Here is a 17233-nt window from a genome sequence, read left to right as displayed (position 1 = left end):
CCAGCCCAAACGTACGCAAACTAGTATTCGGCGTAACAACTATTCGTTAAAAATGGTATTGCTTTTTTCCCCGTAAGGGAAGAACATCAGTAGCAGAGTTTGTGGATGTATTATGGAGGAATGGAAACTTTTTTTTTTTTTTTTTAATAACCGATATTCTTTGTTTCCTATTGGAATAAACTATAATACTAGCTTATTTTAACATATACTAATGTTTCAACATGAGAGGCTATCAGGATGTCTATTCAATTTTCAAATTAAGCCCTGAGATCCGTATTTTAACACTCCTAGCTCATGGAAACACCAATTTCATTACTAATCACACCATCAGAATAACATTCTCAAATTATATTCTTTCATTATTTTTACTGTGTTCTATTTACCGGGAACCTTTCACATTAGAACTCTCGTTATCGTTTTCTCACCATTAACGCGCGAAAATGACTCATCAAGAACAAAAGAAAGTATGCACGCAATAGCGTGTTTGTTTTTGTAGCCAAGTTTTATGTACAGTTACCATTCATTATCTGCAACTCAATATCCAGGACTATTTAACACGCTGCTTCCATACATGAATCAACAAATGTAGTGTAATTCAAAATGTCTGACTCATGTTATTATCGCTTGTGTGCTATAGCAAATGATATTAAATGGGTCAGTATTGACATTGCAATTAGATATAAAATGAATTAATGGTTTATAAATTCATCTTTTATACTTTTCAAGAAGAAAAATTCTGCTTTGTAAATACGCCAATTGACGGATGGATTCTACATCAGGCTTCTTCGTGGAGTGTTGTCACGATACACCAATAAATAACTATTTCATTATTATTATTATTTAAGGAAATGCGACGGAAATTTTTCTTTCACTTTTGTTTTTACACTGAGAACATATCGAATAAGACAGGCCTATATTATGTTTGTTTCCTAAATAATTATCACCATTACCCAAGGGCAGTATCAAATTATAGTATAGGCTAATAGCTAATGCTAAGTTGCATTATAAGTAATGCAAGGAATAGTATATTGACTTATTTGCCCTAAATTTAAATCCCTAAGCTACTCCCACAGTTTTGTGATTGATTTACAACAGTCTCTTCATTCATTTTCATGTTGCCTAATTCCAAAAATAAAAACAGAACTAATTCTCGTAAGAAGAATAAAGCAATTAACATAAGGATTACGTGTCCTTCAATGGATGTTTTTTTTTCTTCTTTTTCCCTAATTAAGTACTAACTTTCTACTGAAAATTAAAACTGACTATATGAATACAGGGATATGAAGATGAAAAGCTGCGATTTATTTAACAAATAAAAGAAGTTTAATATACCACAAGATAGTTTACCTTGGTGGTGCCCAGTCATGCTTTGTGCAATCCAGCAAAGTTCCCACATATGTCTTCCCTCGCCACGTCACATTTACCACAAGAACGCCTGCAATAAAGGAAATAATATGATAATGAGATGTTACAATCACATTGTTTTTCTCACACTTATCAGTTAGCATAGAATTTAACACACCATATTTGAACAATTTGCAAATCTTACTGCCTTAGCTCTATATACCGTTGTAAACTGAAAGCTGTGTCAGTCATTCAATATACAGCAAACTCTCTATAATTCGGCCTATAATCGGACCGTGTGTTACTCCGGCCCGTCCAGTAGTCGAATGTTTTCCGTTAAGCTCTTTGCAAGAGTGGCGATTCAGTAGTTTTCCGCCCGCCGCGTCTAATCCATAATCAGGCACAACGTGGTCTGATATCTGCCAGATTATAGAAAGTCGACTGCATATTTAGAGTGTATGAGAAGTGTATTATATAAGCCTGCTGGATAAGAAATGGGCACTTTCGCTAACCCTCACAAACCTAACGCTCAGCTCTCTCGTGGCTAAATGGTTTGTGTAGTAGAACTGAGTTCAATTCTAGTGGGAGTATATGCAGTTCTGATTTCATGTGATACTAGATTCATCTTGGTACTAGTAAGGGAACGCAAACAAAATCAGCCTTACAATCCTCATGTTTCGGTGATCCTCAAACTCATGACGCTGCTTATTCACCTATCGCTGTCTACATAAATCATAATTTATAGTCTTAATAAAAGCTTAGAAACGAAGCTTTTCTGTAAAGTGTGTACAGAAAAGTACTGTTAAGTTCCGCAATGTTCTAACTTTAGGCATGCAGTTTCAAATGGCAGCTATACTACCTTTCAGCTTGTAAGTACTTGCCAGCCACATCAATTTTTTAAAACTTTTTTTTTAAATTCTCTGTTATTGGTTTAATTTAGATTGAAGACAGTTTCCAGAAATATTATGTTAAAAAAAAAAGAGAGAGAGAGAGAGAGAGAGAGAGATACAGGGACTGAAATGGCATTTTGTTCTGTACAGTTTTTGACATCCTGACCCCGTAATATCGTCTCGGTATACTCCCGAACCACATGGAACCTCATTCATCTTCAACCTCTCACCATGTCACGGCCCTTTAACCTAAACCTCACACAGAATGTGGGTGAATAAAACTGATGGGCGCGGACCTCATAAGATTAACACGGATTGAGCGCTTACTGAGAAATGAAACCGTAAGCATGCATAATGATCACTCAGCAGGTTTAAAGTCTGCATTTTAAATACCTATAAACAATTCACACTATTTTTATTTGCAACAATAAATTTACGAATCTTCAATCTTAATATCAGATTTTCGCCAGAAACTATTTCATGCTGATTTGGATAGGCTATCACATTGCTTGATTCTAGTCTTTGCTTATTTATTTATTTTATTTATTTATTTGACAAATTTCCACATAAAGCTGCAAGGCTAACACACTAAACAAAATACCTCACTCTACAATTTCTTTCATATTAACAATACGAAAGGAAGTCAACGAGGAACTAATATTTCGAGGTAGATCCGTTATTGTGGCATTCAGCTACTAAACAGTCGAAAAAATACATAAACAACTGTTCTCTTAGCTGGTCGCAAGGTTTAGAACCTCTTGAATGGGAAGCAAGGACGCTAACCACTGCTCAGCGTCCGCTTGATATAGCTCTGTAATGTAATTCAATAGGTATAAGAATATTTGATCTTATAGATTCGGCAGAAGTTCAAAGAGAGTTCTATTTTTACTTTCGAGTAATGATAGAGCGAAGGAACTTTTGTAATCTTGAAGGGAAAAAAAGTTCTAAATTTCAATGAATTTACTAGTTTCATCACTCCTACATCCGAGTGTTTATTTATTTATTTACTTCCAAATTTTGTTTTAAATGTCATTTGCCCGTTCTTATGTGCGAAGTCAGCAGACACTGCTCAACGTATCAAAATCAAATTTTCAAGGGTTTTAAGGGATTCTCCCAGGAATTTTGCGTATTTGCTCTATACACCCAAATGTATTGAGAGTAAAAACTGAAAAATGGCATATATTCTCGGAAACAGTCCCAATGAATTCGTTCATATTATGTAACTTGATATTCCATTAATAATGCTACAGTATGGCATAATTCACTTGTTTCGGAAAAATCCACACAGCGTTTATTTTTTTTTTTTTAATTTTATTTTATTTTATTTTTTTTTTTATTACTGAAAACACTTATGTCAGTGTTGTTCATATTCCATTAACAATCCTACAGCGTGGCCCGAAAGCTCCTTTACATCCTACCTAAGGGAGTGTATTTAACAATGTAAGACGTTAAAATCTCATCCTGATCATTGATATGGCAACAGTGCTCCTTACGTGAACTGACACGTGACTGCCAGCGGAGGGAGGAGAATATAGTCTGGGCAATTAACCAGTTAAGTGTCTCACCTTTCTGTGTGTGATGAACACCATTAGGAGATAACAGTGTCTTCACTTTGGAGAGGCACTTAGTAGCTCCACGGAACGGAAGCACAATAACGAAAATATGCCGCAGGTGATGGCTAGGTTTTGTGAACGGTTCGGTAAGGAGCCAAGTTATCAGACTGATCACGTCGAAGAGGAAGATTTTCGCCAGGGAAGTGTTCTGGATGCCCTTCGGTTTGATCGTCTATCAATCTAAAAGGGAAATATTTGCAGAAGTGAATGCGTCCGTGATGTGTTCACTCTGCAAGTCGACCACAAAGCGTTCTGTAGAACATGGAATTGCAAGGAGCACAACGCAGCTACACAAACGCCTGCACGCATTCCGACCAATGGCTATCAATGAATTAACGATGACAAACCGCCGGCAGGAAACATGCACGATCTTGTTAGAGACCTTTCCCATCATTCCTACTCGGAAGTACGTTCTTTTCTCTGATGAATGTCCTATTTATCGGAGTTGGCGAAATAGGACATTCATCAGAGAGAGCGAGAGAGAGAGAGCACAAAATTTCAGTCAGACGCACTCGCCAATCCAAAAATGATGGTCGCCAATATCTCTCACGTACAAATTATGAGAGGTCCTCCTTCCCCAAGGCCTTTGGTTTGACAAAGAAAGAGATTACATCGAGGCATAAAAATTCAAAACCATAAAATTAGATTCAGAATAATCAATTTTTTAATTGAACAATTCGTATACATGCTAAAAAATACCTTACCGTAACGCTCTGTCTTTACACTAAAGTACCAGTTGTCGATTGCATTTTTCGGATCAAAGCCCTTAAGTGAAATTGTCAGCAAATCATCCAGTGTATGGAAATTGTCAGCAAATCATCCGGTGTATCAGTCTTCAGTGAATTCCTGTAGGCAGTCTTAACTCTGTTCAGACTGCACAAAAATATGATAGTTGGAAGCAAATTTGGGAATCTTGTAATGAAGTTTTCACTGTAAATATTTTTCAGTGTCTGATTCAACGTCAATGAGGGTGGGAAAGGCGGGGCACATTACAACGTTGTGAAGACTTCACATTCCGTGTTTTCTCTCATTCAGTGACAATTATTTTCGTGCGAAACAAACTGCATAGCCCTGTTTTAGGCAGAAACCATTCCTACTGAACACTAGTAGCCAATGGCGATCTGGCGACCGCAAATGTTGCGCCATATATATATATATAAATCACAGGGCTCATAGCGAGTCACCTTTTTAACTAAAAGTTACTTTTTTTTTTTTTTTTTCAAGTTGGTCACTAAAAGTTACTTTTTTGGGAGGTAAAGTGACTTTTTCGTGTGGTTTATGTTTTGCATTGGCAGTTTTCTAAGAGAAATATTATAAAAATAAATGGAAAAAGGCAGAAACTTGTTTCGCAATACTCTTCTGAAAGCTTCAGTACTTGCTGCCACTTATGAAACAGTCACGAAAGTCAAGAAATTGAGCTTTTCGGTCACGATTTTTTAAATCTGTACAAATATAAGTAGACTGAAAAATGTTGTTCTATAAAACGTCAAAATTCACTACCAAAAGTGTCTGTTGTCGGCTTTAGACGCTGGAAGCAAAGCACGCTTCTATCGCATGCATGGAAATTCGGCCTAATTCGCACCCAAATTCGGTCTTGAGAATGTTAACAAATTTTATGATTGGTAAAGAAAAAGTCACAAAACAGTCACGAAATTTCATTTTGGAAGTTTAGTAGACCCTGAGTCAGCTTTATTCTCACTTCAGTTTTTATTCGTTCTAAAGCACAGTGGATGGTTGGTGGATGCTTAAGCTCTCAAGGTGGTTTGAGAACCCTTCTGTGCCCATTCTTTCTTCTATCATAATTGTCTTTTAGTTTTCTCTCGTAATAGTTAACGCTCCACTCAACGTTGTGTGTGTGTTTGTGTGGTTCATGTTCATCTTGTTTTATGCTTCTTGTATGTTCTTCTTAAGAGTAGGTGATGAATTTGAATATTTCATGGCTTTGAGAACTCTCAATGCTAAGTTAAATATAATGTCTGGAATAAAGAAATTCGGAAATAGGCCAGAACTGATTCCACTTACTCAGAAGCTTCTTACATTTGCTAAGTTTGTTATAGTAACTACAAAGCATACTTAGAAAACCTAAGAAAGGAGGAAGCTCAAAAAGAAGTAAAGAAGAAAAGATGAAACAAAACAACAAACAAAGGAAAAGGTGATAGAGAAATTGACAAAGGAGGAAAGGGGCATGATGAGATATTGGTCACTTTTTCATGTACTTTTGGTCACTTTTTGGTCATTTTTTCGTGTGCTTTTAGTCACTTTTTCGTGTGTTTTTGGTCACTTTTCAACTATTTACAAGAGACCAGACCACTATGACCCCTGTAATCAAGATATTGAGAACAATCCTCCGCACATTATGCTTTGGGCGGGAATGACTGAACAACACATCTTTGGTCCCTACTTCTCTTTGAGGGTTTCATGACCCAAGTTACTTATCTGGAGATGTTGAATGTCTAGCTTCTTCCACTGCTGCAAAGTCTGAGCATCAGCAACACGATTGTTTATCAACACGATGGAGCTCCCGCCCACTTCTTACTTGCTGTTTGTGAACGCCTGAAGCACTTTTCCCTGGTCAGTGGATAGAACGTGGGTCCTCAAATTCACCAACCCTTTATTGGCCATCTTAAAACCCATAACTTACGACACCAGACAGTGCCTTGTGAGGTTTATCAAATCAAACGTGAGGAAGAAGCGGTACATGGACAATGAAGCTCTGCGGGTAAGTGTGTTTGAAGCCTTGCAGCTTGTGACGCCACAGCTGCAAAAACGGTTGAGTAGGTAATCATGAATGCATGTCAAGCTGTGCATTGATAATAGAGGTGCACATACGGACATTTTGGATGAATAACTGCAAGTATTATTAATGTAGGGATGAAATAAGTGCAGGTGTAAAGGGACTTTTTGGCCACCCTGTACAATATGACAATTAATTTATCTTGGAAAATCTTGGCACTCTGGTTACTGGGGAAGATAAGAGTATTAAAGATATTTTCTCCACAGCTGCGCCATCTCTTTTGTTCATAAACATTGTATAAAGAAGCCTATAATTTAGCATAATCCATTTGTCTGGGGAAAATCCATAACTGGTAGTTATTAGTTTCTTGAGACATTTTTTCTGAAAAATGGCTGTAGTCACTTAGTTTATACTTCATAAATAAATATTTCACAGAGTGACGTAATTCATGATTTTCTGTATGTGTGGGTGAGAAAATGAATGCGGTGGCCCGTACCTTTAGTAAGTATATATCAATTTCCTTTGATATTTTACATTTTATCATACTGCCACAAAATGAATTCAGTTACAAAATTGTGAGGACAGTGCTAGTCGTTTTATTGCATTCTTTTGTCGCGTATGAAATGAAATATCGTGCTTCTGTTTCGTAGAACAAAATCTATTGTTTTGTAAATACCATGTTTTTCATTTCCTGTGATTTTGTTACTGGTAGCTTTCAAGGATTATACAAGAAAAGTCTTCCTGCAGATAGAACGGTTAAGGATTTCTGTTGTCTTGTTTTCCGTTATGGTCTTTATCTAATTTCCTACATTTAATCACCGTTAGCACATTTTCATTCGAATTTCACAATAGCCTTATGCAGTATTTTTTATTATCTTTAACTTCAAGGACACTAATCTTTCAAAATACTTGTAGCTACTAACTTGTAATACGGCAAATGATAAAAACTTCTTTAAATAATGAATTAGCTGTAAGCCACTGTGTTCAAATAATGATATTACTATCTGTTTTTTAAAAACTAAGATTTTACAAAACAATTCTATAGACCTGTGGTTTCCAACCGGTATGTCGTGAAATTTTAGAATGTTGAAATCATGAAGCATTTAATGATAGGTAAAAATCAATTTTGAGACGGACTGCACCAGTCAAGCGGCAGCAATAATGTTCAGTACAAATGTAGTACTTTATAGAAACATATACTCTTACATTTTTATATTAGGCCTAAGGTATTAGCTTTAATAGAAAATAAAACAAGAGTATCGAGATCTTGCGGGCGTTCAGTAAAACTGTGTCGTCAGTCAAAAAGGGTTGGAAACCACTGTTATAAACCAGTTATTTCCAACTGGCCAATGTATAACGTAGAAGCGGGATTTTATAATCAGAGCAAGGACAGAGAGAACAACTTAGGACAATGGAAGGGAACATGGTAGGTGGAATATAAAAAGAAAGTGTTGGCGGTGTACCACTAGTCACAAATTCATGAGTAACGTAATCTGCAAAACATTGACTTTTTGCTTTTTTTTTTTTTTTTTTTGAAAATACAAACAGAAAATTGTGACGTCACAGATCATCCAGTTAGAAAGAATGCTATAGACGAAAGATAAATGAAGTATCTAAATTTTAAATCAAAAGTTAAGTCTAATATATCCTGTCAAAATTTAATATGTATCTATTTCACTATTAAATGGTCAATAGCTTTGGAAATTAATATTAGCAATTTGATCAATATTTATTTCCATTTTTGGGTAACTGGTACTCTTTCACTTCATAATGGCATAATGAAATTCTGGCACCGAAGAGTACACGCACAACAGTTTTAATCTCAAATATTCACCTCTTATTCCATCAGGATACCACAACTAATACGAAAATACTTGAAATTTATATATATATATATTATATATAAAGACTTTCTTTTTATAAAGACCATTCACGTAATGCATCACAAATGATTTAACGATTTTTCTGAGCTGGTAAGAAGTTTTCACTCACTCTATTGAAACTTATCGTAGTATGAAGTGGAAAGTGGAATACTTAAAGCTGAACGACATAAATAATTAGTCCACTGCTTTTTTATGAATGGCATGAAATTTTAATACGTAGCATACGTTGTACTTCCAACATTATCAGCTACATAACTTGCCATATAAATTTATTTAAAACTAGTATTTGCAGATAATCATTACTTTTATTGAAATAAACGTATTGTATATTTTAATTTAAAATTAACGTTTTAGAAGCAGAATAAAGACAGTTTTGTTCCTACACATTACCAACTAAATCTCAATACTAAATGAAAACTCCATTTACAAAAAAGTAATAAAGGAAATCACAATAGTTATTTATTACTGTGACGAATTGTTAATAATTGCTAATAAACAGACTATAAACTCATTTAATAACACTACGTTAGAGATTTAAATGAACTTTTCCTATTCTTAACTGCTTCTCTCCATAATCATATATCCCTTCCTTCGTATCATTCGTATTTTAATAACCCATTACGTAATGCACAAAATACATAAGAATAGTGACCAGTTTACTACACATGATTTTTTTTTTTAATAAACCATATTAAAAAGGAAATATCGCCATGTAATACCATCGGCTGGATATCAAACATGTATTGCAACAACGAGGCTATTCGTAATTATGAACTCTATATGATGTCTAAACACTTACAAGCTATACCTAAGAAACTTCTTTTCTGATTCTAGGTGCATTTGATATCCTGAAAACAAAACGGGAAAATGAAAAAGTAGTTGAATGCTCATTCCTAACCGAAAGGGTGAAGACGTAGTTTTCTAACAATAATCTACAGTCAGCACATTATTGGTGAACGACACGTGAAAGCTGTCCAATTAAGAGTAACGCATACAACGATAACGAAATATATGTTAATCATCAGAAGTCTTCCAACGGATATTGATATTGATAAGTAATTGTGAGTACATTCCTGCAATAACTAAAAGGCATGTATTTATACATTTATACTTGACGCCATACAAGAGAAAACAGTGGAATTAAACTTTATCGTATATATTACCTCATGAAAACTTTTTGTAATAAATATTATTCTAACAAAAATGTCTGAAAACTAATATTTATTGCCACATGTGTTCTACCACTGTCATGGTTACTTTTCACAATTGAAAATTTTCATGTACTGTATTTCCCTCGCTCCTCATCTTAAAAGTAGGGTTATTCACTTCAGTGGCCGCTCTAGAGGGAAGTCACACTGGTAAAAAAAAAAATCATCGCTACGAGATAAGAAAATTAGTTCACATTTTATTAATATTAAGCTGTACATAAGAATTATGGTAGTACTATTTTAAGTTTTTTTTCCCTTAGTTTATACTGATAAAACGTTAATTTTTACCGATATGATTTCTCCCTACAGCCGCCATTGATTCACTTTTATATTGAAATCATCTTCTCTTTACTCCTTTTACCTTTCTCTATATCTTATTATCATGTCCCTCACAATACTAATTCTTCTCCGTATCGTAGCCACTTAAAAAAAAAATCTTAATCTATCCTCTCCTACTTTTCCCATTACTTCCTCTGTGCTTTTCTTTTCATTCAGATAATTTCCTCCATTCTTACCATACTAAGATCTATACTTTCATACACATAACCGAGATATACAACATATATTTGAACAGCAATGTACAGATTCCAAGTATTTCCATACAATTGTCGCATAGATAGCTTTGCTTTTACACTAACGGCACCTGCAGAACAATTTATAACATATTTGAAGTTGTACATCCTTGTCTATTCTGCATCTTGTTATCTGTGATAGTATCCGTCCATATCGCCTCCGTATATGTTCAACAGCGTAGCTTCTGTAGGGTTTATATTATTATTATTATTATTATTATTATTATTATTATTATTATTATTATTATTATTATTATTTAAATGAAGACTATAATATAATTGTAATAATTATTTTACATTGCAGATGAGCAATTGGTTAATTAACTACCTCATATCTTTAATAATTATCATTCAGAATGTCATTTCTAAACATACTTGATGTTATATCGAATACAAATAAAGCGAAACTGGTTCCCAACGTTAGTTTTCAGCAGAAAATCCACACATGAATGCAACTAAGCAGGAAAACATTCATGTGGTAGAAATTGTTTAAATAATTCCCTAATAATGAGTATTATTATATATTCAAAACAGCACTGAACTTTTACTTTTGAATTCTAAAAGTCACTGAACTTTTAGGATACATCACAGGAGTCATAATCGAAATTAAATCAACTGTAATAGTAGTTTACTCGGATCGTCTTGGATTTGACTTACTGGAATGAATATCAATTGATAATTTCGATACAAACTTAACACCCATTGTTTCCTTTCATCCTTTTCATATCCTCTGGACAAGAAAATAAGTATACTGGAGTGTATGTGTTGAAAATAATAGTAAATAAATAATATCCTACATTTTCTAAAAATGAGTAATTACGCTTTCTGCTTCTCTCCTCGGTGTTGGTTATGCTATTTTCCCGGTATTTTCGCGCCGGAAACACATCTTCTAAATCGTTCAGGCATTTCAATTTGTAACTGTCCAAACAAGACTAGAAAAACATGACCGTGGAAAAATAAACGATCAGCCTGCTTTGCTATTTCTTTGTACGTTTCCATCTTTCTTCGTTCATCTGTCAGCACTCGAAAGTTCAACCTTAGAAGCCCTGCTGTAAGTTCCCATTAAACTTTTTCTACCCTCCTACGAAAGAAGTCTTCCAAATCTACAAATAGAATTGCTAAGAATAACTCCTCTGCGTGCCTATGAGCTGAGTAAAGACACACAGCCTATCTTGATGCGTTGACAAATCCTGCTTTTGTTACGAGTTCATACATGAACAGTTTTATAGGCAATAAACACTACTTCTTTTCGACATTTTTTCTTGTATATTCATTTAAAAGTAAAACAAAAATATATGGAAGAACGCCAATTGCTGTATACTAGCCAAGTATTTTCTGTTACCTGTAAAAACGTAACCTCATTAATTACTATTTCTAACACCTACCAATTATTAATGTCGAAATCATGTGTATAGCACATTAAAAAAAAAAAAAAAAAAAAAAAAGAGAAACAGATACATCGCGTAAAAGCATAAAACAGAACGAACTATAATTCATTCTCATAGATCTTCTTATATTCTCAATCTCTTTCTCCTTTTTTTAAACAAAAAAAAAAAAAATTTCGAACACTAAATGAATAAACAAAATTGGAAGACAGGAATTGCTAGCTAAAGTTCGAAGTTTTAAATTTATATATACAGTATCTGGAATTTTACTTGTTTTTTAACCTGTTAGAGATCTCCTGAGGGATTAGACAAAGACCTTTCAGATTAAGCAGCCATATCTGAATCTTAAGATAATTCCTTTCACGTTACAAAGGAAGAATATTTCGTTTACTGAAAAACCTATTCAATGCAGTGGTTTCCAACCTTGGGCGCCCCCTTCGTGTTTACTTCATCTCCTTCCCTTCTTTGCGCTCGTTGGTTTGATCCTTTGAATTCTCGTATCTTCAATAATAATAGTAATAATAATCACCATTTTCACCAATTTGTATTTATTTCCAGCACGACTACTGCTTACAATAGTAATAATAATAATAATAATAATAATAATAATAATAATAATAATAATAATAATAATAATAATAATAATAATAATAATAATAATAATAATAATAATATTGCACTATTATTATTATTATTATTATTATTATTATTATTATTATTATTATTATTATTATTATTATTATACCAGCTTTGTCTTAATGGATGGTTGCTTTGAACTTATAGTCCCTTTCAGCTAGAAGGCTATATGAGACGTTAATCTACAACTTAATGTGCAATCCAAACCACATGAGCTTCCATCGGAAATCGAACCCAGGTCTTCTACGCCAATGGCGCGTATGCTAACCATACAGCCACAAAGGAACTTTGTGCTTTTAATGGAACCACAGGGTCTTACTCAACAGTTATTTTGTGTTTGTTCAGTATTTAGTTTAATACCTCTCTGTTACAACATTCGCAATATTTGTTATTATTAATGTAATTCATTTCTGTCAGTAGCTTGCACCTCCTTGCTTGCTGTTCATGCCCTCCAGGTTGGAAAATACTGATTCAATGTAACTGAAAGCCATCCTTGGAGGTCGCCAGAAAATTAATATAGCTTTCAAATGAATTATTAAGCAAGTGTTTCATATGAATTATAAAACAAGGTATTAAACAACTTGAATATCTAGATTATACTTTGCATAAACACATCAATTCCTCTTTAGGTACACAGACTGAAGTTCTAGAGTTCGATAAAGATCATAAAACGAACATTACTATATTTTTCGTTAATCTAGTAGTTGATCATGAAAATCATTTGTTAAATTAAACGGTTTGTGTATGAGATACTTTTCAATAAAGTATGTAATAAGGGAGTTTTCCTTTCTTTTCTTTATTCAACATCTTTAATAATGTTAGAATTCCTTGAAACAAAGAAGAAAAAAGATCGTAGCAAGACCGCAGACTTTTGAGTGAAAACCTCGCTGACTCATTCTTGCTTCTTTATCTGCTCTTTGGGTAGCAACTTAACTTGGCACTCCTATACTTTGCCAATTTTAAGCCAGAATAATGAATAAGTCCAGAAAGTTTTTTTTTACACAGGAAGAGAGGCAAATATGCATGTATACTTTTAAGAATATAACAATTTTTACCGTTCCGGCTCGAAAATCCAATTTTGGTAAACCAGACCCAGGGGAAAGCAAATGCCCAGTCAGTACACCCAAAGAATTACACAATTTATTTATATAATGTTAAATGTAAGGGACAGACGATATTTCAACGTAGAATATACACATTACCGTTTGTATGAAGTTGAGAATCTGAATTTTATTGGTTTATTTAATGGAAGTTGTTCAATAACTGCTTCCTGCTCTTCTCTAACAGTTCAGAAATCTGGGAGCGCAGTCTGTGACGTCATAGTTGTCATGTCTACACAGCAATAAAACATCTTGAAAGCAGCAATTATGCTAAATATTTAAGAACACACTGCAAATATTAAATCAACGACTTCCCCAACTCATTTCATTTTCAACACTGCTGCGAAAGTTTGTACCAAGAAAGCTTTGACCTTAGTGTTCCTGAAGATAGTATTAAAGGTATAACGTTATACAAAGAATTTCAAATCGCTTTCCTGTAAAATTAAAAACATGCAGATACGCCTGTATGTGGATTTACCGACGATATGTGCGTATAACCTGAACGATTTCCAAATATTATTTCTTACTGTTGTTAGTTTTTTCCAATTTAAATTGTCCTATCGGTTATACTTGACATTATTAATACATTTCTTTTAATATATGGAACGTTAGGCTTGATATCTCAATGAGCTGATTTTAATATAACTGAGTGAACAATACACGTTATATCAACAACCACTTAATGTTTTTATGCACCTGTCACAGTTCTTCTTTTAGTATTTATTTACATAAATATGAAGTTATATATTCGTTAAGAATTAAAGCAATGTTTGATCTATCTATTTTACCTCCTTCAGTTTCGTGCCATACAATTCCTTCCAGAGTGACGCTGGTTCCTGGTTCACAAGGTCCCAAGCAATCTGGTTCCGTAATGGTGCCTACACTAGTTCCAATACAAACATCCAGCATTTCCGGTTTCACTCCCGGGGTCTCCTGTGAACAAAATAAATAAATAAATGAAACAGTTAGTCACTTCATAAAAAAAAACTATTACTACTTTAGAGAAACAACAGGAAAAAAGACATTTTTATTAGCATGTAAATAATTGAATTCACGAGTTCAACAATTTATGACTTTAAAAAAAAGTTCCGTCCTCTGTGTGCAGAAGCTACGTTGTTTAATGACTTGACTGAGTGTTCTTTCGCCCCAAAGGTACGTTCTAGCTATATTATCCTAATGTAGCTAGAGGGGTCTTAAACCATAAAGCACGGTGCCAGTTCATTTCAGCTCATTGTTTGTAATTTCCCTGAGGTTCAACTGATCAAAGAGCTGGAATAGATGGACAGATCGGATATCAGAAGCAGAAACACCACGTACGTAAGAATTCACGAGTTATTATGGTCACAATACATCGGCTTACCAGACATCCTCTTTTACGGGTTTAAAATGCTCTGGGCTTTTACTAAAATAAGATTTATTTCGCAGCCAATATGTGCTGATCATAGTTCTTCGTGAGTTCTAGCGCCAGAAACGTTTTAGTTTAATTTTATTAACCTTCCATACACCAACTACAGTACAAATTTTCATCTTAGTGATTTTGTTCCTGATAACTTAATTTTCTCTTGCATTATCTACCAAACCTTTATAAGCATTTTCTTAACAATCTTCTTTATAAAATATTAGTTGCATTATGTTTTGGAAAAAAACTTGAAACAGGATACAAATGTTCACCAGTTGGCTGATTATCAATACAACAACAATTCTTACATTGGTGGAAAGAAATTGAGAAATGATGGAAGAGGTTTGCTAACGGTATCGTTGTTGCATGACAAGACTATTTTTAAAACAAAAGACCAGTGGATTGTATGCCAAACGTCAACAACATTCCAAGCTTAAGGATAATTGAAAATTTTGACTACGAAGAACAAAGAAAAATCTTGTAGTTTACAGCACTGTTATCATGGTTCATTTCCTTAATTGTGTTAACTGTTCAGATGTTTTTTCTTGCTTCTTTCAATTTTCATTAATAATTTTCCACCAAATTCTGTATTATTATTATACACTGTTACTTTACAAACAATAGTAAGAATAATAGTCATCAGAGAATCAATCGAAACTTTACTCGCATCTAGTTTTGGGGATACACGACACTTCCTTGCTCCCTCTCTCACTACGGGCCTATACACTAGGAAGACATGATAATACATGTTACCATCTATAATATTGTGTATTCTAATTCTGAAATACACAAGAGTGGTGCTGTAGCATCCCATCAATTCTCTGTTTACCCATAGAAGTTCTTTTTTGCTGACATGTTTTTCTTAAATTGGTTTTTAGGTTGATTTGCTGATTTATTTAATAAATTACACCGTTGGGAATCGCTTGAGTCCAACTGATAATGACTTTGTAGAAGTAGATAACACGGGTTAGGGTTCTCAACTATAAGTTGACCCATCCCGAGACAATATTTGACGATAGGACTATGCCAATTGATTTTATCTGGGGGAAGGTTAAGAATCGAGGACCATAACTGTCACCAGACAAAATTTGTATTAATATATATATTACAACTTAAATTATAGAGCTACAAGAAAATCTATTATAAACCTATTGTAAATTATAAATCTACATTTTATAGATTTCTGGACATTACATAAATTAGTCTCATTGCTATTGACATTTTTGTAACTCCCAGGTCTGTGATTCATATTTTTACGGCATACCTGCATAATACACATACTTTCATTAAATTTCGGAGACGCATCATGTATATTTAAAAAAAAAAACTGTTAGTAATGGAACAAATATACCATTCAAAAAAGTTCAGAGTTGCATTTAGTGGGATAAAATAAAATTGGTCCTGCTAAAGTTATCAAGTCTTTTTTAACATCTTTTATTATTATTTTTTTTTAATGTTTTTAAATTATTTTCAGTGCAAAGAAGAAAAGAAACTGCATGAACAGACATGAAACAACAACTGTTTTCTTATAATCACTGCTGCTGCAAAGATCGATCATCGTCCCTCAGCTTTTTAAACCAATATTTTTCCTGAGACTTGCAATTGCGATAGTTGCTAAAACTTACACTTTATTTATTTTTGTAACCAACGTAACGTATAATCATTATTCAAAAGATGAAAGATTGAATTTCGGGATTTTAACTATCCCCGTGCTACAATCGAAACAAAAACATTTCTGCTAATTTAGTCATAAACAAGTAGCCGTGATGATGATTGGTTTGCATGGCGTGATATTTTCTCAATTAATATTGAAATCGAAGTGGCACCGTTCCGGTTTTAGTAGAAATTGAAGTGGAGATGGAATATATTCTTTGGATGCTTAACTGGTTGGAGAAGTTCGCGTCTCGCTCTCTATTACCATTCTACTATTAGCGATCAACGTTAAAACCGGAAGTGATTGATTGCTCCTACTGGAAAACAAGATTTAAGAGGAGATGGTAGTATCTATTCTTAGAACACTAAATCAATTCCAAAAAGCCGCTTCTCGCTGTTAATCATGTTTACTCTTCAATATTGAATCCGGGAAGTTATAGTGGATTTCTGTCACTTCCGGTTTTAGTAGAGAGTTAAGGATAGAGATGAAATATAATCCTGGAATGTTAATTGATTACAGAAAACAGGACATTTCTTCACGTTAAAACCGGAATCGGTTAATAGTACCACTTCCGGTTTTAATATCACTTCCATCCACGAACTCGATCCCTAACTTCCGAACCTTTACATCCTGACCAAAAATTTATGATCCATCAAGTAGTTCTTGAGACGGTTTGTCTCTCGGACACACAACACACATACACATGGACGGACGGACAGGTAAATATATAGGAGTTTTGGTTAATTTGGGTTCATCAGCACCCCATCTGTGTATTAAAAGGTACAGAAATTGCTTGTTTTCCTGGGTTAAGGATA

At 34.0% G+C, this 17233-nt stretch overlaps 1 protein-coding gene across 6 annotated transcripts in view; it reads right to left on the bottom strand.

Moving 5' to 3' along the window:
• Window positions 1-17233, bottom strand: part of LOC145678042 (uncharacterized) — a 150845-nt gene that overhangs the window by 18839 nt on the left and 114773 nt on the right. For all 6 annotated transcript variants that reach the window (XM_081748208.1, XM_081748211.1, XM_081748222.1 and 3 more), the window contains exons 3-4: window positions 14154-14298; window positions 1348-1435 (exon numbers count right to left, since the gene is read on the bottom strand). In XM_081748208.1, the coding sequence (XP_081604334.1) occupies window positions 1348-1435; window positions 14154-14298 (233 nt within the window). The remainder of the gene's footprint in view (window positions 1-1347; window positions 1436-14153; window positions 14299-17233) is intronic.

Source organism: Thermobia domestica, chromosome 2 (assembly GCF_964235325.1).
Source record: "Thermobia domestica chromosome 2, izTheDome1.hap1.1, whole genome shotgun sequence".
Classification (NCBI taxonomy): domain Eukaryota; kingdom Metazoa; phylum Arthropoda; class Insecta; order Zygentoma; family Lepismatidae; genus Thermobia; species Thermobia domestica.
The sequence above is the reverse complement of the archived record's forward strand: the minus strand, read 5'-3'. Positions and strand labels throughout refer to the sequence as shown.